Raw genomic sequence first — 24,498 nt, 5'->3', positions numbered from 1 at the left:
TGCAGGTGCACGTATAAGGGTGTGTGTGATTGGGGTTGAAAGAAAAGGTGTGTGAACTAATGTGTTTGGATGTGTGCACAGTAAACATTTGAGGGAGACCACTGGCTATTAGATTTGCAGTGCTTGCTTGTCAAATACACACACTCTCACTCTCGCATACTGTACACACACACAGAGCAGTGGGCCAAAAACATGCTGCTGATTGCAGGTCACACAGTTTGTTCTGCTGGAAGCTGTCCACTCAGGTGAGGAGAACAGAGTGGAGCTTTTAACTTGGTACAAACAGCTCAAGGACAAAATAGTTCAACAGAGAAATGTTTGTTGGACTTTGTTGGTAAAACGAGTCCAATTTGGTTTTGTTGCTGCTGCCTGGTTGGTTGCTAGACCTTTCCCATTCAGCCATGACTAGTAAATGGCTAGATCAATAATGTTTCTGGTTCTGTGTGTTTTTCCACACATGAACTTTGTTATTTTTCTGCCTCAAAAAAGTACATGTAAAAAAAATTTTTCTTTTTGTTATGGTATCACATTGGGCAAGAGGATCAGCTTTTCCTAGACAAAGAGTAAATTATATCTGCCCTCGGGCTGTAGTTTTAAGCAGCCGGGCTCCCAGTAAAAACACAATCAAATTCTCAGGCTGTTTTTATAAGATCAGCTACTCAATTAGCTTATAAGTTCAAAGGCCGCTGATATTCGTCCAACCTTACTGTGTTGCTTTTTGAGTTTATGCCAGTCATTTCCTAGTCATTTACCCAGCTGTCTGGGTGTACCTGTGTCAGTCCTACCAGCGGTCTTTGCAGGTCACTGTGTTAATCTCTGCTCCCTGGCTGCCAATAAGGTTCAGCTGGGGTCTGTAGGAGCAGCTGGTGTTTCATTGCCAGCCAGACTGAAACCAGTGTTCCTTGGCTTGGCATGAATCAGACCAGATACCCCTCTTCCCTTTACCACACATGTCTTACTAAGGCAGTGAACAAGGGTACTATTTGCTTTGCTATGTCAAGGCCTTATGACCCTTTGGTACTGTTAAAGGCAAGACTTGGATCTAAATTAAACAAAATTGTAGACTCGCATGCAATAGATCCCTTGAGTCAATAGACTGCTTGAAAGCTTTATAATCTATTCATGTCACATTGCCCTGCCTTGTCCTTTTCCCTGCACCTGGCTTTTTGTTGGGGCTGGAGGGTCTGTCCAGACCACTTTGAGGTAACACTAGGGTGGTGGGTCAGGACTCGTACCTTGATGATGGTTCTTGAGCATTACTAAGTGGCGCTCTGAGTAATAACAGTTTTTTCACCATTGCTGCACAAGTTAGCTTCTTTTTTTGTACAGAATGATAGGATACCTCAGACTAGGACCCTCCCCAGAGTAATGTAGGAACATTTCTCGATCTTTTCCTCGCATAACAGAAGCAATATAAGAGAAGAATGAATGTATACTAGCACTTGTTGCATTAAGAGCCTAGGGGTGGATGTAAGTAAAGGAGAAGGGGATCTGCAGTAACCCACTGACAATGTCAGGATAACCTTGTATTTTACCTGGAAATCATGCAAGTGGTTCCTTCATGTCTAAAATATACAATGAATCCTTGTATATTTCATAGTCGCTATTATCTTAAAACCATCATCTTGTGGATCTTGTGGAGCCTTTCAGGTGTCAAATTAGACCAATAGACTGTAGTAAAACTTTTAAAACTTGTTAAAGTTGTATACAGCAACAATAGCTTTTATACCTTTTAGAGGATACACAGTTTTTCAGCACTACATCACCCAGATGATGATGACGATGGTTTTTTAATTACTGTTTTTAAGAATTTGTGTGTGTGTGCAGGAGAAAGAGAGGGTGATGAGATGAGACTCAGAGAGGAAATAGCAGAAGAAACAAAGAAGTTGAAGAGGAGTGAGAGAGATGGTGAGATTAGGCAGAGCCATGTTATGTCCTAATTAAAGCCAGTTTTTAGTGAGCTGGCTTCAGGATTAGAGTCATAGATAGTGAAGAAACTCAGTCTGCTGAGACTGCATCCAGGTAATCAGAGACACACATCACAAAGGATTTATTTTCTTATCGGCCTTCTTGTACAGGAAATACGATGAAGGAGAATGAGATAAAGAGATGCAGGGTGGAGAAAAGACAAAAGGTTGAACACAGTGGGATAATCAAAAATTGGAAAGCACAAGAAACTGAATTTCAGCAGGAAAGAAGCGTTATGATGTTGTAGCTCTAATGTAAAAAAATTCCAATGTCGTTTCAAGCCCTAAAGTCGCATAGGATCCAACCATATCTCATCTTGCTTCTCTGTTCCAACAGTATTTATCATTCAGTTCATCCATCTGGCTTTTTGAGCCACTACTGACACTGGTGAAATGGGCAAGCTGCTGCCCCTGTAGCTACTGAGCCCAGTCATTTTTTATTATGTCTCCACTTTCAGTGATTATATTTACTATGACATTTTTGAGTTATGTTGATGTTTTGTAGTAAAACACAATGCTAGAAATGTTGTGACTTTATCTAAATGATTAAGTCTTAAACAAGGTGAGGAGCAATTCAATTCTTATTTTGTTAGCCATATATGGGGCACTCTGCTCTATATATGTGTTTTCTAACACCATCCATAGTAGAAATATCTTGACAACCATGGTTTGGCTAACTATGAAAGACATTCACAGTCTCCAGAGAATAAATACTTATGTCTTGGTTATTCTCCTTTTATCTAGCACATTCCTTTTGTCCTCTGTCCTCTCCTCTGTGCTCTGTGCTAAACAGCCACATAGCAATAACCACTTTCAATTTTCTTCAATGGGGATGCTAAGACAAGCCAGAAGCATTGCTGGATTGAGGAATGTATTCAGTGCTTTTTCCCTGCGCTTGTGTGAGGTTGTGATATTCACTTTTTGGAAGCGTATGTCTACTGTATATGGACTCACAGATCAGTATTATTGATCGGTGTGTATAGATCCTTCAAAGTGAGTGTGTGGTGTTTAGAAGCACTGGTTTAGACGTAATTCATAAAATGTAATCATACAATAGTTAGAAGTTGATGCAGCCCCTGCCTCTAGATCAGTACAGAAAAGCTTCCCTACAGACACAGCATACAGTTTTCTCAGAGTTAAAACAGACCTTTGTCCTATTGGCCATAAACCCTAAATATATTTTAAATCACATTCAATATAACTGCAGCTCATAGTCCCCAATATTGAACATAGATGAACACGTAAACCTGTTTGAAGATGTGGTCATGCAGATCTTCACAGCAGCTCAAGTAGCTTTTTTTCTGAATGTAGTTATATGTTGTGTGTTTTTTAAAAGAAAATGATATTCTCTAGTCACCTGTTCTAATGTTCATGCTTGTGCAAGACAGCACTGCACCTGCAGTTGAAAATCTAAGTATGTGCCACTCAGAGTAGTTGAGGCGTCCTGTACTGTAGTAGAAACCTCTAGACATTTAGCTGTACTTTCTTATATATCTTATTTATCAATGAGCATGCTGGGTTTTGTATCATTATATTGATCCAACAATTGTCCTATTCATTGGGAATAACAGCTACTGCCAGCCACTTTAAATTATATAACATTTCCTCAAATACATACAAGACACAATCAGACAGGAAAGTGGAGAGAATGGTGATTATGGATGTTGTGAATGTATTGAGGTTTCTCTGCAATGCAGCATGCTGGGATTAAAGACATGTCTAACACCTGCCGTGTTTTTGACAGAACTGGGCCTTGGCCCACAGAGGCAGTAGATAAATGTGTCATGATAGCTTTATCATGGAATCCAGTTTAATATCTTACATCTTTGACTCTGATACAGCAGGGATTCAATTAATGCTAACTATAATACATCATCTGGCAATGGTGTTTGAGCTTTTGGTACTAAATGTTTGGGCCACTTGATGACTCATTCATGCTTTATTAGGGGTCTGATAGTGCAGGTCAGTAATTTAGGAGAGGCAACAGAAGCATGTAAGAGAGTATGAATAAAAGCACTTTGCCAGCTAATTTTATCTAAGAGGTTTACAGTGTTCATTAATTTGGGGTTTCTTTGGAAAATTTGTATAAAGGTAATAGAGCATCCAGGTGTCGGATGCAAATCATTCTGTCAACTTGTACCTTAGGTAAAGGTTGCCTTTTCTCCCTCTCTCTTTTTTGCACTCTGCTACCAGGTCTTATCTGGTTGCCATGGAAACACCACATATGTCTAACAGCTGTTTGGTTATTTTGAACAAAATGACAACCAACACCATGTCACTCCCACTCTTCATTTCCCTATCAGTGGCCTCTGATAAACACAGACACACACTCCCACACGTCCAAGTCCAAAGCGTGACATCAGAATATAATCAAATACTAACATATAAAGATTTAACACTCAACATGTTCTTGTATTGATCTGCTTGGCAGCACAGGTGGATATATATACAGTATATATCTACGTATATATATATATATATAATATATAGGATTTTATATATATATATATATTAACATAATATTGCTATACACTAACTGTGATTGGTATTGACAAAGTGATGCAATAGTCAATAGTATTGATTTTTTATGTGCATGTTGCTAGTCAAATACATAGCTCCTTTTCTTTTACTGTGTCAAGGTTGATATGTAGCACTTGACCTTCAACCTGTTGTTAGACACATTTAGTAATGTGCCATAAGCACACCTTAAGATCATTATCTTTTCATGGTACTTTAGCATTAGACAAATGTTAACTGGTGGTTTTCAGTCCTGAACTGCCATATTATATTGAAGATCATGACGTGATTGTTCTGGCTGACTCCAAGGTTTACCAGCAACCTTTTAAAAACCAAGAAGCACTTAAGGGCATTAGTTGACTGGAACATGTATGCAATATGTAATGCTCCTATGCTCCTCTTTCCTATGTTTGCATGTCTAGTTAGTCAAGTAAGACAAATTTGATGATGACAATATTGCTTTTTATGTCATGGATGTCGGCATCTAGGCTTTGCTGCCTTTTTTTTTTTACTACAGAAAAAGCCATAAACTGCTAACCGTTGCTTTAAGTATTAGTATATTCGTACATTCAACGAAAACAAAACATTTTAATTGGTTGAATTAGACTTGAATTGTATTGACACGTGTGTCCATAAGAAACAGTTCTGTGTTCATGCCTATGTGCCTATGCAGCAATAATTAAACATTCATGAGATCAGGCAGAGGCAGAGAGTTTTGTATTGGATCTGCAAGACAAATTCAGTACAATAGTTGTAGCTTATTAACAGAATTTAATGTGTCATTAATACAGACGTACATGTTTATTGTTTCATGACACATATACTAGTTTTCAAGCTTATTTTGTGGTATTATTTTATCACATACTCTGTATATACTTTCATAACATACTCCTGTTTTAAAACATGACTCCTGTGTCTGTATGGAATAGATGAGGTTATTTAAGAATGTCTGCCTAGATAATGACCCTTTAAATGAAATGACCTCATGGGGGTCATAAACAGAATTCATTAGTTGGAATTATTACCAAGGTAAATTACTACTGTACTATCTTCAGAGCCATTGACTTTGGTTAAAGACTTGTGAGTGTGTGTGTCTCTGAAGCAGTATTGCGTGACAGCTGTGGATGTTTTGCTGGTACAGTGTCTTCCAGGGTTTAGTCAGTATCCATCCAGTGCTGTCAGTGTTGGTGAAATCACATATGTCTGATCCACAGCACTTCACTTCCCTCTGTCGTGTTTGTCCATCCTACTCTGTTTATCTGTCACACACACTCCAGGATGCTCCCTTTCTTTCTTGCCCACTATGTCCAACTGTATTTTCTTTTGAATAAAAAATAAACCAGTGGTAAAGTGACCTTGTTTTGCCTTCTACTCCCCATTCATTTGTTTACAGCTGACTGCATGTACTTGTTTGTAATGGTTTGTGTTTTCTTCAGTAGATCTGTGTCAGTGTGTAAGTGGGTTGTGCTGCTCACTGACAGCGCAACGCACCCTTGCTTAATGCAACATGGATGTGTGTGTGTGTGTTACAAGGAACTACCAAACACACGCTACCAAACCAATGATCTATGCTGTCAGGTCAAGGACAGTCAGAGGGCACTTACATACATACATGGGTTTTTTTAGTGAGTGGCATAGACGAGTATGTGTGTTGTGCATGTGTGTGCTCTCACTAAGTGTGTGTATCTTTGTATTTAATGCTAATCTTTGGATGTTTGTCGTCTTGCAGTATTGCGTCTTCTGAAGGAGGGAGTAGACCCCAACACTCCCATTTCTTCTGGGGGATCCTTGCTACACCTGGTAAAATCAATTATTACTAAAGTAAATTAAATGTTGCAGCAAACCTCAGAGCTCTTTGATAAGATGATGATCACTAAATTTGGGAAAGTATCCCCGGTGTGTGATACAAACATGCCCATCATTTTACATAAAGGGGGTGCTCATACTATGTATATTTCACACACTCTCATTTTTACATTTGGTCTACATTACAGTTCGCACATCTACTGTATTAATTGTTATGCCACACACACTGAACAACTCATGTGTACCATTTAGTGTTATCAGTGCATCACAAATTTCAATTTGTGAAAACTAATAGTAAGGAAATCTTCTGTCCTTGCATTCTACAGTGTGCTCGCCATGACAATGTGTTCGCGGCAGAGCTTCTGATTGAACGAGGCCTGAATGTCAACCTGCAGGACGAGGACCTGTGGACAGCTTTGCATGTGGCATGTGTGTGTGACCATGCGGACGTGGTGCTGCTGCTGCTGCTTGTGAGAGACACACACACAGAAATACGAACATGTAGTCTATTAGTAGAAAACAATATTATATATTAAAATATTAATATATATTATAATACAGTACCACAAATACACACACGGAGACACAGGCATGCGAGGATACATTTCCTGAATGTACTTTTTTTTGTTGATCCATCCAATTCCAAGCATGTCACCTACAAATTAGATTAGTGTTTTGGAATGGTTTGCATACAAGATAAAGGTAAGCTTCAAATTAGCATTGAACCAATGACTGTATTCACATTAGTCACCCAGAATTTTTTTGTCCAAGTGGATCATCGTCTATTGATGAGGTTCTTTGGATTACTGAAGGTTTGATACATGACTTTCCACCCTCACAAACACAGTTGAATCACTGAAAATGGGAATATTTAGAAATCAAAGCGAGAGCCTGATCTGTGGAGGATGTCTCAACTGGAGCCGTAGTAATACTGATTAGACCCATAATGAGACCAAAGCCAGCTGCAGAGGAGGGCATGCACATCCAGCCCAGTCACTCAGTGGACTGGGTCTGCTGTGCTGGTGTTGATTAGACCTAGGGAGAGTTGACTTCATTCTGGATCTTGGCAGAATCATTTACAGCCTGGTTCAGCTGATTGGGTCCTGAGTGATTGCTGCCTGCATGTCTGTGGGACAGGAAAGCAATGTGCTTTAGAGAAATGGATATGTCTGAATAGCTGCCATGCAAAGGGTGTAGAGAGTGAATCTGGTGAATCTGTCAGCCTGTACTCACTGTATGATTGTTGGATTCATGTGCATGTTTTGTATTTGCACTCATTTTATTTTTGTTCGAGCGAACATTCATGCAGGCTGTCTAGTTAGTAGTCCAGGGTGTGATACAGACATGCCACAGCCAATTTATGCTGTGAGTTATGCTTCCATGATAGCCAATACCATGAGAGAGAGAGAGAGATTTAATACTGCTTTCAGGGAGGCATTAACTAAATGTCTCCCATTCTCCACCAAGACAGAACTAGTCCTTCTAAATGAAGTCTTACCTACTCAGTTTTTACCTATTGCAAAAACATTTTTCAGCCTGTCTTTTAATAGTAAGATACAGATACTTCTGTTTGCAACTGAGTGTGCATCATAGTGAGGAGGCTAACCAAGTTAGAAACTTATTTTCCAAAACTGTGCAAATCTTCATTAGGGCAGTGATAAACACTTTAGTGTACCTTTACTACTATAATCATTGGGGAAGATGGTTTCTGAAAAGACAGTCCAGTCTTCCTGTCTGCCATAGTAGAAAATAGTCAAGCCATATTTTTAATGCACATCCAATATCCTTTTTCTTTTGTTCATTCATTTTGACATTCTGTCTCCTCCACCACACTGACCCCGCTAGTGCCCAGTCGTTCTCAAACTGCTGTCTTATCAGAGTCGTGGGAGATCTATAATGGGTTTATATTTTAATAACAAGTGAAACGGTAATCTTGCTAGAGGAGCTTGACTGGCAGTCTTTGATTGACACAGGAAGGAATAGTCCTACTAATATGTACTAATCTTTTGTGTCCCACTCCTTCATCTCTTTCTCTCTTTTGCCTCTCCTCGTCCTCTCCTTCTGGTCCCTGAATTCCTGTCTCCAGTATACACAGAGGAGCAGACTGATTTTTGCTGACAGAGATGTTACCAAGCTCATCTGGTGGGGAAATTGTGGGGGGGAGGGGGTTAATGAGACGTCTGGGTTGATAGTTGCTCTGTGTCCAGATTGGCAGTAATGTTAATAATTCTCTTATCTCATGTCTCCAAACAGCAGGAGGGGAAGAAGCCATTTTAAACGCTCCCATTCCCAGCCCATTTTCAGACCCCTTCCTAAACATAATCCTAGTTCCAGCTATGGCTAATGTTCAGCATTGAGACTCTGTAAGAATTAGCTGATAGTGCAGAGCGAGAGTGGATTGTCACTTAGTAAATGAAAACATGACTAAGTGTGTAGTTTTTGTGAATGATGACACACAATATTGCATTTTGATGTGATGTTTGGTTATGAAAACAGTCTCATTATCAAAAAAAAAACCCAGACTCAATTCCACATCGAGTTGCATGTTTAGTACTTAATTAGACTTAATTAAACTTGGCTTAACAGATGTTCTTGATCTACATCTGTTACATCTTAGCTGACCTTCTTCTGCCCCTGCCCACAAGATACTTATCAAATCATATTTCTTCTTCTAGTGGTTCAATTATGTCTTCTTAATTTCATTTCTTATAAAACTGAAACCCAGGAAAAAGATGTGGTAAATAATTAGGACTAATTGCAGATTTGTCCTCATTCCGCTTCCTGTGCCTTTATGAATAATTATAAGTGAGAGTTTTTACCTTTTGACACAGTGTAGAATACAAGGAATAGACTTGGAGGGAACATAAAAAGGAATTTTTCTGTCTTAATTTGTTTACCACCACTGCTGCTTTTTTACGAACTAAAGTTCTCTGTGAGATACCAGCTAGTCCCTAAACTTTTACATAGGAAGATGTAGCTGAGTGATTGTGTATTCCACAGGAATCAGATTCTGTCCCAAAATGTTATTACTCATCTTACAGTTCAAAGGCCAGCAGGGTTACAGTTGCAGAGTTGACCCACTTTCTGTGCTTGTAAATGAGAAGTTTAGAACTCGTGAAGTCCAAGTCCTTTGAAGTCCAAGGATTAACAGCAAGCCCCTGGCACTAAACTTCACTGCACATGAGTTGCACACTGCTTTAATTTAAGTCTGAAGCATTGAAAATCTAAGAATGAAAGAACATGTTGTTGTAATATTGTCACGAAATTGCAGGAGTTTGTGAACAAACCTATGATTAAGTATAACTAGATCACATCAGAATGTGTATGTACACAACGTGGACAAATAACCTTTCATTTCAAAATAATGTGGTTATTACATAGTTTCTTTTGTTTCCAACACATCACTAAACTACTATATACACTTCCCGTCTAAAACAAATTCATCACCTGGATTTAAAAGCAAAAAGAAGCAAATAGGTAAGAGCCTTGGATACTTACTGCATAGGTGTTTATGTTTTAGCTGGCAACAAGTGATTTACCACTAACTGATGCAGTGAATAGCTTTTTCCTAAACAGCCATGTCAGAAGACATATCCTGTGGTCTTGGAAAAGACATTAATCTGTTTCCAAAGGGTCAAATTATTGGCATGAATCAAGCAAAGACGGCAGTGCTATGATTTGAGGGTTGCTGCAGTTGGTCAGTTCTAGGTTCAGCAACGTTATGTGCCCAAAGACTGAGGTCAGCTGACTACATGAATATACTAGATGACCAGGTTATTCCATTAATGGATTTTCTTCTTCCCTGATGACATGGGCATATTTCAAGATGGCAATGCCAGGATTCATCTGGCTCAAATTGTGAAAGAGTGGTTCAAGGAGCATGACACATCATTTTCATACATGGATTGTCCACCACAGAGTCCAGACCTCAACCCCATTGAGAATATTTGGGATGTTCTGGAGAAGACTTTGTTCAGCGGACCGACTCTCCAGTCATAAATACAAGATCTTGACGAAAAATTAATGCAACTCTGGACGGGAATAAATGTTGTGACACTGCAAAATCCTTTTGAAATGATGCCACAGAGAATGCATTTTGTAATCAAAGCCAAAGGCGGTCCATATTAGAGTGTGTGCCTTTTTTTTGGACGGGAGTGTATTATATTGAACCTTCATAGATGTGTGATTGTAGACAGAGAAGTGGAATAATCTCTCTCTAAACACAAGAGTATAGATTTTTGAAACAAAGCAAAAGTGTATGGGATCTGTTTGTTCAATTTCTACTGGGCTGTCATGGTGTCCAACTCAGTAGTGACTGCCCCAGGGACCACTTTCAGCACATAGCTACTCGTTGTTATTGATTGTGTAGCAGTCACAGTGTGTAACGACTACCATTATGAACCACAGGCATCACAGTGTTAACAGATTTCCATCTCTGGGAAGTGTGAGGTAGATCCAGCATAATGTGAGAGGAAGCGTGTTAGGTCCAGAAGTCAAATTGTTAACCCCTTATAGCCTGTGTGGTTATGAGTTGGCATCAAACTGGTTTATATCTGTCAGTACTTTTCAAGTGAAGTCAGATACACTGCTCAATCTCCTAAACATCATCCTTACATTAGGATGCTTCAAGGCATAAAGGCAAGTAGAGCAGGCATTGACATGAATTTACTTTCACACTGGATAAAGATGTTTATTATTGTGTTGTTTACTGTCTTGTGATTGATGACAAAATTATAGAATAATAACATTTGTCTTATTATACATTATTAATTACAGAATTATTCATGTATTTTATTTGTACTTTTATTTTTACTTTTACAAAACAAAACTGTCTCTCTCTCTCTCACCACTGATCACAGATCATTGATCAGTGGTGAGAGTGGCCTCTTGACAGAGAGAGGAAGATATATCTGTCTGTCAGCTGATAACTTCATCAATCCAGACTCCTATTGACTTTTACTGGACCTTGAAGTGAATTGCCTGGGTTAGCACACCCCTTTACTGCCCCACTGTGCAGTACATGCACACACAAAAACTCTCACACACACACACACACACACACATAAACAAAGGCACCCGGAGAGGAGCTGTCAGGTTCACAAGGAAGTTGATTACCATTTGGGGGCAAAGCTTAAATCTAAGAAATATAAAAGGAGCAGCCCAAATTTTAAATTAGAAGGTGAGGGAGGGATAAAGTGTGGAGTGTGTGCTTGAATGTGTGGTGGTGGGGGTGGGCAGAAGCAGCATAATATGCTCTAGCTGACTCACTCATCATCTCTCACTCCTCAAGCTTAGCTCCATGTTGCGATAAGGTTTCTTGTTTTCTCATGAATAATCACGAAGCAGCAGCTGATTGTTGATGTTAATTAATTCCCATTGTTAACCCCTAACAATCCCTCATCAGTGACTGAAAACAGATACGACCGGCCGGCACAGATGTGTGCACAGTGAAACCCCAAACCTCACCAGAACACATTGTCTGACAGCATTGCACTGCTTTTAGCATACTATAACAGATTGGTATTTCTTAGATTTAAAACATTTAATTTTCATTATTAAATTATATTGTGAATCAATTTAACACAAGTTGTTTTGAGGTTTGTAATCTTAAGTCATTAGATGGTGGTAATTTTGCTGATTGCTCTCCCCCCTTGCATTTTCAGCCCTCTTGCTCTCATTTTTTGTTTTCCCTTTCTGTCTGCCTAAGGACAAGGCCATAAATCTCTTTGCCGCACTGCAACTGTGTCGTTAGAATTCTATTAGCTGTAAATATACAATAAGGATCCTCGCTTAGAGCCCTCTGTTCTTATTATCAGTTGTGGTCCTGCTACAGTCGTTACACTGGCTTGTCCTTTATGGTTTAGTCAAACAACTGGAAGCAATTTATGGCTGCATGCTGACAATTGCCCATTCTAAAGATGTATGTTACTTTTAGTACCTAATCCCAAAGAGGGGGTGATAATGAAAAGGACAACAGGAAAGTCCATAGAATCTTTGAAACTACATTTTGCATGGCTTGTACACATTTCTGGTCTACGAGTAAAGTAGTGCAGTATTTTCACAAATAATGAGAACAGGAGAGTTCCCCCTAAGAGAAGCAATCAATCATAACCATATTGTGACCAATGACTTTGCTTTCGTCTGAGTAACAATCATTAAAGGAGTCTGGGGGATGGTCTACCATGTTATCTTACATTTTAACAGCAGGCTGCTCCAAAGCTCGCTGTCTTTGTTCAGTAAACATACATTAATCTTGTCACACATACATATGCTCACCAGTATGATCCCAGGTAACTGCAACCGATACCCTCACTCTTCTCTGCCTCAGTTATTTAATTAATTCTTTGATTCACTGCATTGTCTGCATGCCTTCATGTTTCTGTAGAGCTACACACCTCTGGGAGGTCAAGATAATTGGTCTCACTTTATCACTGATTCAAGTCTGATGCATGGGCCTGGTTAAAACTCAATTTGTTTGTGTCTCCTCTGGCTTTTTTTTTTTTTTTTTTGCCCTGTGTCTGGAAGGCTGGAGTGAACATTATGCTACAGGACGTCAATGGAAACATTCCTCTGGACTATGCCTCAGAAGGAACTGAGACCAGCTATATCCTCCGAAAACACCTGGAGGAAAATGGTAAATCTCAGTACACCTCATGTTTGCTTTGTGTTGTATAAGGAATCCTCTTGTCTTGCTGCTAGCATCTTGAAACTCTATTACAAGCATTGCATATAACTAAAACATTGGTGGTCTAGTGGCACTGTGAATAATGGATAGATAGACTGCATAGAGGCCTTCAGTTAGAATGGACATGTGGGTGTGTGTGTGTGAAGATAAAGTACATCTACAGGGCTTTATGATGGACTGTGCATTGGGCATTTCTCTACCATAGAAAAGGAGATGGTCATTATAGGAGCTGCACATGATAGAGATAAAGTCACAGAAGAGTTAGGTGCACAGAGAGATGGAAATGGTTAATGCAAAATCATAGAATGGTAGACGAAGAGCAGGGACACGTGCCAGAGAAACAGGGGGAGGCACATAGAGAAATGGGAATCATGCTGAGACAGCTAGACAGAAGCAGAACTAGACAATGATGGAGGGTCCTCCTTCATCCTTCTGTCTCTAGCCATACATGAGCTTGTGGGAGCACAAGACGAGTGCAAGCTTCTAACTGCAGATAGCTAACTCATCAAATCCTACACCACCCTACAGACACACATCACACACACATCACACACACATCACACACACAGGCCCACACAGGTCTAACTGCCCAGCCATAGAATTTTTTAAACCTGTCTCTGCTTCCGTCTGCCAGCCACTGTGGTGATCTGTTGCCTCCTGCCTACCTTCAGCTCCCCTGATACCTCCCCCCCATCGTGCTGGGCTTTGCCACCATGAAACACACTCTTACTCACACAGGCTCACTCAGCCTCTGTTGCTATAGCAACTTGGCTGCATGCTCTCTATCCCCATCAAGTTTGTGTGGTTGTGGGAAAAAGACAGACTGTCCATGTGTCTCAACATCAGGGATAGAGGAGAACAAGGAGACTTTTGTGCTGTACTAATTTTTTTCATCCTTTCATAGTCTCTAGCCCTAATATTCCAATGGAATACTGGATTTATACAAGAATCAATCTCTAATATCTTTGTGGCAAAGTTATTTTGTGTTTCAAGCATCCACAAACCCTGTGGCCCTCATTTGTTTGCAAAGACAAACTTATTGATTAACTGATACAACCAGTCCCATTAGTTAGTGGCCTAGAGCTAATCCAAGTATAGATTTGGATTGATTGATAATCAATAGACTCTATTACAGCAACCAAAGTCAGGTACACTGTATGAATGTGATTATGGAGCAATGCATTTATCTTCATAGTTTGTGATGCCTTAGTAGACCTCTGTAGGTCTGTAATGGTGCAGGAGACATGCTAAAGTGGCCTTGAATCATTCGGGTCAGGGACTGGGGCTCTGTATGAGTACTAGATGACTTTCTGATTCTTACTGTGTCATCAACATCAGAATTGCTTTTGGCCATCCATTTCGACTGTGCTTCCTTGGATTTAGAATTGAGTTGGGTAGTTGTGTGTTTACGCTGTGCAACCTTTCCTAAAATTGCATTGCATTTACACTGTGTAAACAGCAATTTGCAAATGCAAAGCTCTGTCAGGACTCTGGATTAGTGAAGTTGAATCAGGGTATTACGTCAAGGAATAGATGCACATTTTGGGGAATATGTTTTCTTACTAATTCCTCCATTTCCAGTCTTTATGCTAAGCCAGGCTAGCTTTAGTGTTTAGTGTTTGTCTTTCCCAAAATGTCAAACTAAACTTTTGAACATGACAACTAAAATCACATTGTACTATAAATGTGTTGAATGTGTTTGGGCTTTAGGTGTGGATGTGTCATCGCTGCATGCTGTGAAGACACAGAGACCCAGCACCATGTTATCTGATATTAGACAGCTTGTAGCCTCAGGAGAAAACCTTAATCAGGCCAATGATGACAAGGTCACTCTGGTAAGTAAGGTCATGTGTATGTAAATTTATTTATAATTTATTCTTCAATTCAGTCTTTTTCAGATACAGTGATCTCTTTCTTTTTTGCTGTCATAATTCTCTCTCTGAAGCTCCACATAGCATCTGCCAGTGGTTACAAGGATGTGGTGTGTGTGCTTCTCGAGAATGGGGGAGATCCTAATCCTGCTGACAACAACTTCTGGACCCCTCTTCATCTGGCTGCTAAATATGGACAGGTAACTCTCAGCCGCACAAAACAAAATGCCACAGTCTTTTTGCACATTAATCAAGTAGTAATCATTTCAGGTTATCTATCTGCATTGATCCAGTGTGACTGCTGACATTAATGAAATGAATAAAATTATGAGAAATCTACTGATGGATTGTTGCCTCCAGTTACCCTGTGCACACTGATAAATGGCTCTTTTGGGACAATTGATCAGCAACAGTCTGCTGCCAGCAGTAGCACTGCAAATGCATTTGTTACAGCATTTTAGATGAGCACCATTTTAAAGCTCTCTCTCTAAGAGAAACAGAGATTAATTTCCAGATACGGGAGAGTGGGGGTTGTGGTGGCTTGACAGGATGTGGCGGTGTGGCAGTGGCCCAACCATGGAGGAAAGGAAGTGATCACATTCAGATCTTGCTGACCCAACTGGATATTTAATTTTGTTTCTGGGCTGCGTGCTTGGCTGCTGACAAAGAATTTATTCTTTTGGTATTCAGCATGACTATTTCTTTGGTTTATCTTTCCCGAAGCTGTGTTTTAAAAATTCTTTCTTACCCTACTTTAATCCACATCCTTTTTCTGTTTTAGTGTTGCAAATCTAGTGCCTTTATTTTCTAACCTTTCCTAGTTGTTAGTTGATCAGTAAAACTAGATATACAAGTCCTTCAAACAGCAGCCTTCTAAATAGGTAAATATTCTCCTTGTGGCTCCTTGTTGTTCAGACTTTCCACATGTACAGTTACACACTGTGTAAGTGTGTGTGTATAATATCTAAGTGGATGTGACTTGAGTGGCAGTCTAGCAGATTGAAGAATTGATTAGGTTTCCCTTGCAGTACAAAATCATCACAGCCATTGGCTCTTTACTGGTGCCAGTGCTTTGCTTCCTGCATATAAACTAGTCTCTCAACCTTCTTAACTCTCACTTCCTGTCATCATTTCATTATATTGTAGCTGGATTGACAGTGTCTCTTCAGTAACACTGGATATTATGGGTTCAAGATGTGTGTGTGTCCAGCCAACTGAATAACTGGTTCCACAAATAAAATATTTTGTTCATATGAGTCAGAAGCAAATTGTTGTCTGGAAAGACTGGCTAGCAACTGCACACATTAGTTGGTACTTTAAAGACTCCTTCAACATTGTGGAATAGACTGACCCTTTAAGAAGATGTATGACCCCATTAATGCTGCTAATTAAACATTCCTGTCCTACGATAAGTTAAATACCAACTTCTGGCTTCCCTTGTTTGAGTCAAAGCTTTGTAAGTTCTCTTGAGGAAAGAGTTGTTAAGTCTTGGGATGGATTTTCAAACAAAATGACACAGTGTCAAAATGCATATATATATATATATATATATATATATATATATATATATATTTCTGACAAATATCATTAAAGGTTCCTTACCAATAACTCAAGCTGAATCTAAATCTGCTATGAGGTAACTTTGCCCCCGTTGATCTCCGCATACTGTGACCTTTTACTGGTCCTGTGAAACTTTGACCCTCTGAAGAGTTTAGATCTTGTGGTGCTATTGACGTGTTGCAGTATTTATAGGGTGTGAGTACAGCTGACAGAGTTTGTGGGCAGTAGAGATGCTGTAGACTCATAAGTGAACAGCTGTTGGCATGGGTCATAGACAGTCTGCTGGTTATGTTAAGCCACTGTTCTGTACTGCAGTTAATGTCTAATTAGTGTACTATAGTATAAAAATGTGACTTACAGAAAAGTGTGTTGGTATGTTTAGTATTGCATTTCTATGGAACTGGGGCTGTAGTTACTGCACTGTATTTGCAGAAGTTGCAGAAAGGTCAAAATAATCTTACATAAGCCACATTTCAAGAATTTGAAGTCTCAAAGCCCACAACCCAAATCAGGCTTTGAAAAGCTGATCCAGAGCCCTGTCTTCTCAGGGTGAGTAGTAGTACCCTGTAGTATTCCAGAGTAAAATAATCTAGATGTGTAACATTGGTGGAGTGCAGTGCCCCTTTGATGTTGTTTTATTTTATTGAGTTGTCTGGGTTGCTTTTTGATGCCGTGAACAGTGGAAGCTTATTAAGGGACATTGTTTTATTTTCAGTTTAATTTGTAGTTAGTTTTACCAGTTGGTAATTTAGCTCAAGCCTAATCATATAGTTGCTTGATGTTAAGAGTTTTTTTTTTTTTTTTGCTATTGAATAAACACTGAAAATACTGCAAATGCTTAGACAAAAGCATCAACACCTTTAACTTTTGTAAGCATTCCTTAAACATAGCCTCCAAAGGTACACACCTTGTTTGCAATTCTGCAACACACCAAAACTACACACACTCGCACATCTTTTTCTTAAATAATGTAAACTGAAGTTTAGTTTTACATCGAAATGATGACGAAGATCTTGTGCATTATCTCTAAATTGAGTTACACTGGAGACTCTCATATGTTACATATGCTGATCACAAATCAGTATGATTTCACAGCATGTAGAGCTTATTCTTACTTCACAGAGGCAAAGAAAGGTGGTGAAGGAGAGAGTGCAGGTGTAATGAGATGGAAGGGAGAAGTCAGAACTGAACCTATGTGATCATAACATAAAAAGGAAGACCTAGACAGAACAATAAAGCACAGAGGTGACAGCTATCACGTCACTCTATGAGCAATTTGAAGGTAGACAGCTGTAAGGCTGACTTGTGATGATCTCATATTTAAATGATCTCCCCAGTCTGGGTAATACATACGATAAACCTATCATGTGTAACAGAGATTGCATATATCTTCTGCTTAGGGTTTAAATTGTAAGTATGTGTCACATTACATCTCAGACTTACATATCTACATCTGCACTGTAGCAATAAATATGGGGACAACTACCATGTCTCCTTTGACATTAACAGGATGATCTTCAAAGAACGTTAAGACTCTGCTAGGAAATTCCATTTGTTTGTGTATTGATGGTTTGAGAGAGGATGCAGATAATAGTGCCCTAAAAGTGTTTTCAACTGTTTAGGACCTAATAAAAGTGGATGTGGGTGTTTTTCCCATCTCTTACAGACAAGCATCGTTAGCCAGCTCCTGAGGCACAAGGCAAACCCGACTCTTTTGAACTGCAACCAAGACAAGCCCTCAGGTAACACATTTACATTTACTGTAGGCATTCTAAACATGTGCATGTGCGCATACAAATATTGAAGCTAGAATAGAAAAGAGGCAATAAAGCCAAGAATCAAAGAAATGCATTTGACCAAATCAGACAAGTCTCCATTTAATTCATTAAAAAAAATCACTGTGATTATATTAAACACAGTCTCACACAATGTACACAGTGAATGAGGGTCGCTCATAATCAGTCTCTGGTGTGTGTGTTTCAGTGCACATCTGTTTTTTTTGTTTGTTTTTTTTGTATTTGCAAGAGAACTAGTTTCTTAATAAAATAAAAACACATGCTCATGCCTCTACACACATACAGTAGGTGCATTGATTAAATGTGTGTGTGAGCAGTAATCATAAGGGGCTGGTGCAAGTCGTACTAATGCGACACGTTTTTTTTGCTTCTCCAATTCTCTTTGCTTCTCTGCAAAATGTTAGCAATGACAGCTAAAGTACCATTTACAGCCGTTCAGTAGGGTAACAGAGATATCAGGGGCCTCGTAGGAGAGGTGCTCCATTACACTCCCCTGCGATGCGTTTCATTTGCTGTGTGGAAATCTGATCATGACTAAGGATGATCAAAAGGACAGAAAAACATACACAGCACATGCAAATAAAATCTGTCACTTGACACAGGCTGATGTAGGAGTTTAGCATTTAGTGTAGACTAAAAAGACACATATATAAGGGTTATTGCTTTGTTTTTTTGCTCTTCCAGTTATCAGAATCTGGACATGATCACACCCCAAAAAATCGATATCTCAACTAGGGTGCCAATGTGAACATAAGCGCAGGTTTTCACATTTAAAAAATGGCTTTGCAAATGTTTCATGAGGAATGAAATACATTTGGACCAATCTTCTAATCTCTTTATTATGGCTAGATTATCATAGTTCCCTTTTACTTGTGCTCCTATGTTTTCATCACATCTCTGACTGTCTTCCTTTGGTCTTAATCAATTGCCTCTTCTAGCATGTAAGCCTATAACACGTGAGGTAAACCCTCAGAGACAATGCACCCTTTTTTACTAGGGGCCCCATACCCGTCCTTCTGAAGCCACTTGACAACAGGGAGACAGAGCAAGAGATGGGAACCTAGGGGGTTGTCAGTCACACAGAAATAAAAAGACAGGATGAAGATATTCTCTACCTTGTGTCTTGTTAGACCCCATCACAGACAGGTATACTGATTAGCTTGTCTTGTGTGTCCTGTCACCAGACATTGCTGCATCAGAGCCCATAGCAGAAATGCTGTTAAAAGCAGAGGAGAACTGGCTGCAGAGATTGAAGGACCCCTCTGTTCCTCTGCCCTCCACTGACCAACGCTATGATGGAGGCTCACATGACCTCAACACTCCTGTGAAGAACTTGTAGGTCACCATTTTCATAAGCACAATTGTTTGTGTCGCATTGACTCTGCAGATTTAAATCATGTTTGCTTTCCGCCTTTTTCGAAACTCTACGTCTGTCCATACAGAAACCCCCTTGGTTTCCCTATTGCTAAACGGGACAGTCTGCTTGAGAAGTGTGTTATGTTCAGAGAGGCAGGTGGAGCACTGTGCCGACAGCCATCACAGGACAATGGCTTAGATGACCCGTTCAGCTCTGGAGCCAGTAAACTTGAGCAGGTACCTTGTCTTTTTACAGCTCCTGCACTACAAAAAGACAATATGAATATACAGAATCTCAATTTCTAGATGGCTTCCATTTTAAAGAGAAAGTCCAAGAGTTAAGAACAGCGTCATGAACTGTAATGATCTCCGAAGCTGCAGATGTTGGAGACTGAATGTTCCTTTTAACTCTTGACTGTATTTTTTTTAGGTCAAACTTATGCCTCCAGCACCCAATGATGACCTGGCATCCCTCAGCGAGCTCACTGACAGCAGCCTGCTTTATGAGATGCAGAAGAGATTTGGCAATGACCAAATCTACGTAAGAACCCACATTTCCTGTACCATCAAATAAGAAATCCTGCTCAGCACTCAACATGCATTAGAGTACAAAAATGCAAACACGCACTCTCTTGTGGGCATAACTGGCCACTCTTGTTGTTTATTTGTAATAGAGTGATGGTTTGTTTGTGCAAATAATATTCAAATTTGGAACTAATCTCATAGACAATGACTGGCGGTGAAGGTAGTCTAGTATTTAGTCTGTACACTAGGTAGTGTTCATTTCCTGCCTTCTCTGTTGCTGCCTGTTGACTTCAACAGTACAGCATAAGAATTCTATCTACTTCTAAAGTGCATGTTCAGACACTCACACACACACACACGAACAAAAGCACTCGCCTACACTAGAGACAAGTGCAAAATCAATACCATTTAAATTGATTGGGAAGACAAATAACTAAGGTATTTTTCAGAGTAAAATACCTTCATCTCTAACAGTGGGTCCATTTTATATGGCTGTCATTTTCTCCTTCATTTTAAAACTATAGTCTGGCCAATATGTCTCCATTGGGACTGAGCTGAATAAAGACTGGATCCAGATCAATGTGGAGCCTCTCTGTGAAGAGAAGTAATAGTCTGTTATTATGGAAACCCAGATGGGCAACAGACAGTAAGGTTTGCCACAGCAGGGGACACAGTTAAGGAGATGACAATGAAAGGAAATAGAGTGGTGAATGAACAAAAAAGCGAAACGATTAGAATTCAGAGCTATGGGGGCTAGATAGGTACAGTCAATTTGAGAGAGGAAAAAGTGTTGAAAAGGCACAAGAGTCAGTTGAAGAAGTGCAGCTATCTTGGGCATGACTGGTGAAAAACAAATTGTAAATACAAACTCTTTTATTTCCATTTCTATAAATGACGTACTTGACTTTGAGCACATACTATGATACAGGGCATTTCAAAAATAAAGTAGAGAAAGCAGAGATGTGGTGAAGGACAGAAATAGAGTAAGGACAAAGACAGTGAACACTCCATATGTTCCCAGCAGGGTGGTCAGAGATGGGGCTTTGATGAGTGATCTGCTGCCTTCTGCCAGGATAGAAGGACCAGTGCACCACTAAACCCCTGAGGAGAGCAGCAAGAAGCTAGGGAAAGAAAATGCTGGATTATTGACAAGCATGTCATGAGATTAATCAGAGGAGTTTGTGGGTGAAAGTGTCTTACCACTTTCAGGTTTTTCAGGTTTTATGCAAGTTAAAATCTCAACATAGTAGAATAGTGTGTTAAATTATGCTCTGTTTATTCAAGTCATTAACCTTGAGCCATGGGCTGAGGACAGAACAGCATGTTACTAAATGTCTTCTCCCAGAAGATGGTGTGTTTCAGGCAGCCTTCAGTACTCTTTGTGAGAAACAGGGTCAGCAGTTTAATGGAAAGGGTAAGAAATAAAGTCAGTTCAGAAATGTTTGCTATAGGGAACACAGATTTTTAGTTACTATTGGAAAAAGGTCTTTACTAAGGTTCTTACTGAATCCCATTCTGATCTTTCTCTGCTATGAGATTACCATATCATAGTAGTGTTTGTCACACCGTGCATGTTGATAAATGAGTAGCACAGCACTTATGTTTTCAGGTTATTGTTTGTTTGTCAGAATGGTCAATTGAAGCAATACTGTGCCATCTCACTCCCAAAAGATGAATGTTTTATAAAATTGCATTAATTTCATGTTTACAGCAGCCACTGGGACGAAGATGACTCAAGTGTTTTCTGCTCTTTTGTAGACTTACATTGGACACATTGTTCTACTGGTCAATCCAAACAAAGAGCTTCCCATCTATTCCACTTTGGTAAGCATGCATTTAAAGTAGCTATAGTTCGCACAGGCTTACAATACATGCTGTACTTGAGCTTGTAGTTGCACGTATACCACAATCCATTAACTTCTTGTTTACAGTAGCCGGTGGGATAGGCTTTAGGCAAATCATGCTACAAAGGATGTTAGCTTTATAATAAGCAGGGAATGAACAAATGAAATTGACCTTTGTCGATAAATAATGCAGTCTTCCTGTCAGTGATACACAGCACAATACTTACTCTGCATCAGCTAAGGAAGAGAGGGATCCAGTTTCGCTCAACATGCACTCTCTCTCTTACACATACATAAGAAGTCAAACCCACACAGGAATTTTTATGCCAAGCCACACTGGCTTATCAATTTTGGAGAAAACATACTATATTTAATCCATATTTTATCCACTGTATAGAGGTGCCTGTGAAGTATTGACTTTGTGTTAATGTTGACATACCCACATCAGCAACAGCTGCGTGAATCTTTAGTTCAAATAGTGGAAAACTCATTTGGAATTAAACTCTCCATAAACAACATGTTATAGCTGGATTAATGTCAGATTAATACTTGCCCATGTGGACCCAGGAGGGGTTCAGTGGAGGGGGAGACCTCTTCTGCTGCCATGACAGAACGAAGCCAAGTACCCTCAGGCTGCCCCATTCCTGGCTACGTTTGGATTCACTCCAGGCATCTTTACCCAACTCAGAGGGTGTGTGGAGGAGCAGGGAGGATCCAGAGTGAGAACGACATATGCCTTCACATGTGTGATCTACTAGTCGTCTGTCACCTCATCTAGTCTGGTGGTCCACAGCCCTTCCTCCTTGCTGCCACAAATACAGTACTGGCATACATGTGCTAGTCTGGTGACAGATAGGGTTGTTACAGTCGAATGTGACAACTGAGCGTCTGCTAAACATACAAATTTATAACTTAATATTAGCTTAGCCTTTAATTAGTTATGGTGCATTGCCTTAAAATACTCCAGCATGGATGGTGTACTAAATGTGTCGGGGTTTCTAGTGGTTAAATTGATGACAGTTTTCCCTTGTTGTTGTGAACTAGACACACCGATATAGTGTGGCCAACCTGGTTTGATTGTTTTGCTGAAACTTTATCCTCTCTTTCTCCACCTAGGTGTGTATCCATGTTACAACAAGTTTGTTTTCCATTGTTCACATACTGCCTACACCATTCTATCTCTCACTCTCTCTCTTTCAGGTGAGTCAGTTGTACCTGAGCTCCACAGGTCGTCTGTGCTCCTCTCTGCCCCCTCACATCTTCTCCTCAGCAGAGAGAGCGTACCACATGATGCTACAAGAGAGACGACCACAGTGTTTCATCTTAAGGTACCACCATCTTCTTTTAACATGCAAACATGGACTCAAAAATGTCAACGGTGTGAAATAATTGTGTGAACAATGGTGAAGTTCAACTGGCCACCTGGTTTGTGCACACCCTTTTGCCACACACCAGTTAAACACTCCCCGGGAGATTAATAGCGCTCAGCCAGTGCTGAGGTGCAGACCCATTCACTGTTGTGCCAGAGATTAATGTTTGCTGGGAGCGTTACAGCATCTTGCTCTTTGTCCTCAACTGGATGGATGCAGCCCTGTGATTGCAATTAAATCCTGTTCTGGCTCTCCAATGGCATTCCTGCTGAGTTGTAACCAATCTGGCAGAGAGTTAATGCACCCTGGCCACAGGCTATCCATCTCACATACACATACACACGTTGTACTGTGCATTTGCACAAACACACACTATGCTGTTTTCTTGATCCTTCCCCTAGTGCATGCTTTTGTTCAAGCTTTCTGTTTTACTCTTCGTCTCCCCACATAAGTACATACGCACTCCCACACGTTTATGGCAATCAGCAGCCATATATCCCCTGAGGCTAGTGCTCTAACAGAATGCCCTTGAAATCTAATAAAAACTGCTAAATGAAAAGACAGTGGAAAGGCCTTTGGACTTCACACTCAGCAGGGTCATTAGTAGGAAATATAGCTGCACACATAGACACGGGCAAACATCACACCATAGTACACTGCGATCATTAGTAAGGGTTTCTGACCTTCTGAAGCCATCTGCTTGGTGTTACTATGCCGGTCTCAACTCTCTGCATGTTGGTGAGTGTCAGAGCATGTACTGTAGAGGTGCCTTATGTCAGATTTAATATCCACTCAACACCAAATTAAAAACAGTCCTCCAGTGCCAAATAAGTTGTGGCATTAACAGCATGTGGAAAGTGGTTGTTAACAGATTTGCAAAAAAGTTATAAATTGTGAACATATAAAATGTGGTCGCTGAAGAGGTGATGTCAGATGGGTGGAGACATGTGACTAGAGATGACATATATAGAAAACGTCCTGATGACAAACATCTCTCACCTATTGTTATGAGACATAGAGAATAGCACACAAACAAATAAAATGCTTGATTTCTGTATAGTTACATTGCTTTTTTTAAACTTGAGGTCGAGCTATGTTTAACAACAAATGTTAAATTGTTTTACTCTATACATATACAGTAGGTAATATTAGGTTATTGTGTCCTCTAATATTATATGTTGTATACTAGCACTACAACTTC

General features: G+C 39.8%; 1 protein-coding gene across 2 annotated transcripts in view; it reads left to right on the top strand.

Annotated features, from left to right (window-relative positions):
* Positions 1-24,498, top strand: part of myo16 (myosin XVI) — a 64,691-nt gene that overhangs the window by 4,805 nt on the left and 35,388 nt on the right. For both annotated transcript variants that reach the window (XR_003299834.1, XM_026377303.1), the window contains exons 3-13: positions 6,214-6,284; positions 6,617-6,760; positions 12,816-12,924; positions 14,686-14,810; positions 14,921-15,046; positions 18,073-18,148; positions 19,387-19,537; positions 19,645-19,795; positions 19,989-20,099; positions 21,842-21,907; positions 23,128-23,255. Coding sequence is in view for 1 of the 2 variants with exons in the window: in XM_026377303.1 (XP_026233088.1) it covers positions 6,214-6,284; positions 6,617-6,760; positions 12,816-12,924; positions 14,686-14,810; positions 14,921-15,046; positions 18,073-18,148; positions 19,387-19,537; positions 19,645-19,795; positions 19,989-20,099; positions 21,842-21,907; positions 23,128-23,255 (1,258 nt within the window). In the remaining variant the exon portion in view is untranslated. The remainder of the gene's footprint in view (positions 1-6,213; positions 6,285-6,616; positions 6,761-12,815; positions 12,925-14,685; positions 14,811-14,920; positions 15,047-18,072; positions 18,149-19,386; positions 19,538-19,644; positions 19,796-19,988; positions 20,100-21,841; positions 21,908-23,127; positions 23,256-24,498) is intronic.

Source organism: Anabas testudineus, chromosome 21 (genome assembly GCF_900324465.2).
Source record: "Anabas testudineus chromosome 21, fAnaTes1.2, whole genome shotgun sequence".
In the NCBI taxonomy this organism is placed as follows: Eukaryota; Metazoa; Chordata; class Actinopteri; order Anabantiformes; family Anabantidae; genus Anabas; species Anabas testudineus.
This window is presented reverse-complemented; position numbering and strand designations above follow the sequence as displayed.